The sequence below is a fragment of the Quercus suber genome, unplaced genomic scaffold (genome assembly GCF_002906115.3).
Source record: "Quercus suber isolate HL8 unplaced genomic scaffold, Cork oak 2.0 scaffold_372, whole genome shotgun sequence".
NCBI lineage: Eukaryota > Viridiplantae > Streptophyta > Magnoliopsida > Fagales > Fagaceae > Quercus > Quercus suber.
In genome coordinates, this window is record NW_027069824.1 from 287,880 (window position 1) to 289,449 (window position 1,570).

Genomic DNA, 1,570 nt, shown 5'->3' on the forward strand with positions numbered 1-1,570 from the left:
AGAGAGAGAGAGAGAGAGAGAGAGAGAGAGAGAGAGAGAGAGAGAGAGAGAGAGAGAGAGAGAGAGAGAGAGAGTCCAATTAGATTTCAAATTAGAATTCAATTAAATTCTACAATTGAATCTAATTGAATTTAGCTTTCAAAATTAGCCGCATTTTTAAGGACAAGGTTTAAGTTTCTACCATGTAGGGAATATAGCTTTCAAAATTAGGCAACTCAACTAGTTTGATGAATTTTTCAACAAATGCATTTCTTTTTTTGATTTAGCCCCAAAAACTTAACCTAAGATGTGTGTATAATTGTAAATGCTTTTAATTGTACCTGTGCATATAGATGGGGTTATAGACTAGTTTATATAATGTGGATTACCAAGTCATTTTTTTTTTTTGGGTCTATATTGAGTAATTCAATAATAGACTACCATGCCTCATACAATGCAAAGGCTCTTCAACCAAAGTCAGCTTATAATTCCCTAAGTCATAATATACATACAAGGGACAAACAGAAATTTTCTCTAGTTAATCAGATTACAAAAAGCAAATAAAATTTGTCATGTTATTCCAGGGGAAAGTCAGCAAAGCTTTAGTGTAGAAAATCACCATATTGATGATAATGTGAACAAAAGACTCTAGCGAAAGACAAATGTTACCTATCATGTAAATCCCATCCAGAGATATTGCCCACTTCTTTCAAAGCAGCTTTCCATGCTTGCACATCCTTGTTGTTAACCTTGGGATCATTTTCATGCTTCTCGAAGGCTTCAGCAAGAGTACCTGTCTGGTTTCGTACATCAGAGGGATCCACATGGTAAAAGATGGGAAAAACTGTCAACGTCGTCTCTTCTATGCATTCAATAATCTTTGCTAGTTCAATCAAGCACCGTCTTGAAGAAGCATAGTTTGTTGAGAGAATGATGATTGCATACTTGTGATCAGGGACGGACGCAGGATTTTCAGTTGGGGGGGGTCGGAGATAAGCGAAAAAAAAAAAATTTCAAATACACATCCATATAGTATTAATAAACTAACAACCAAGACAAATACCCAAAATCATTGTTTCTTAATATATTAAGATACAATCATCTACTAACAAAAAAAAAATACACAAAACACTATTGTTTCTTTATATAATCATCTATGAAAAGGGAACTCGACGCTCTTTCAAATCTTCAAAATCATCTACGATTGAATCCAAACTAAATGTTGAAGCTATATCCTTTTCAATGTATAACATCAAAAAGTCCGTCAAAAAATCATTTTCCATTTTGTTTCGAAGGTTAGTTTTGACAACTTTCATAGCTGAAAATGCCCGTTCTGTAGTAGCAGTAGAAACTGGAAGAGTAAGCACAAGTCTCACCATTCTATAAACAAGTTTGTAATATTCTGAATTTCCAGTTCTCACTAACCATTGAGACAACTCAGATAAACTTTTCAATTTTTTGAACTCCGGATCCTGAATTACATTATGCTCAAAATGATAAAGCTCCTTCTCCAACACTTGTTTGTCATAATCTGTGAAATCTTGTCGATAGAAATTCTTTACCAACAAACAAAGATCACTACTTCTGAAAG

General features: G+C 33.9%; 1 protein-coding gene across 1 annotated transcript in view; it reads right to left on the reverse strand.

Moving 5' to 3' along the window:
- Positions 1-1,008, reverse strand: part of LOC112035083 (disease resistance protein RUN1) — a 7,955-nt gene extending 6,947 nt beyond the window's left edge. The window contains 2 exon segments of the mRNA XM_065760549.1: positions 649-882; positions 1,001-1,008. Coding sequence (XP_065616621.1) covers positions 649-882; positions 1,001-1,008 — 242 coding nt within the window.
- Positions 1,009-1,570: the final 562 nt, after the last annotated feature.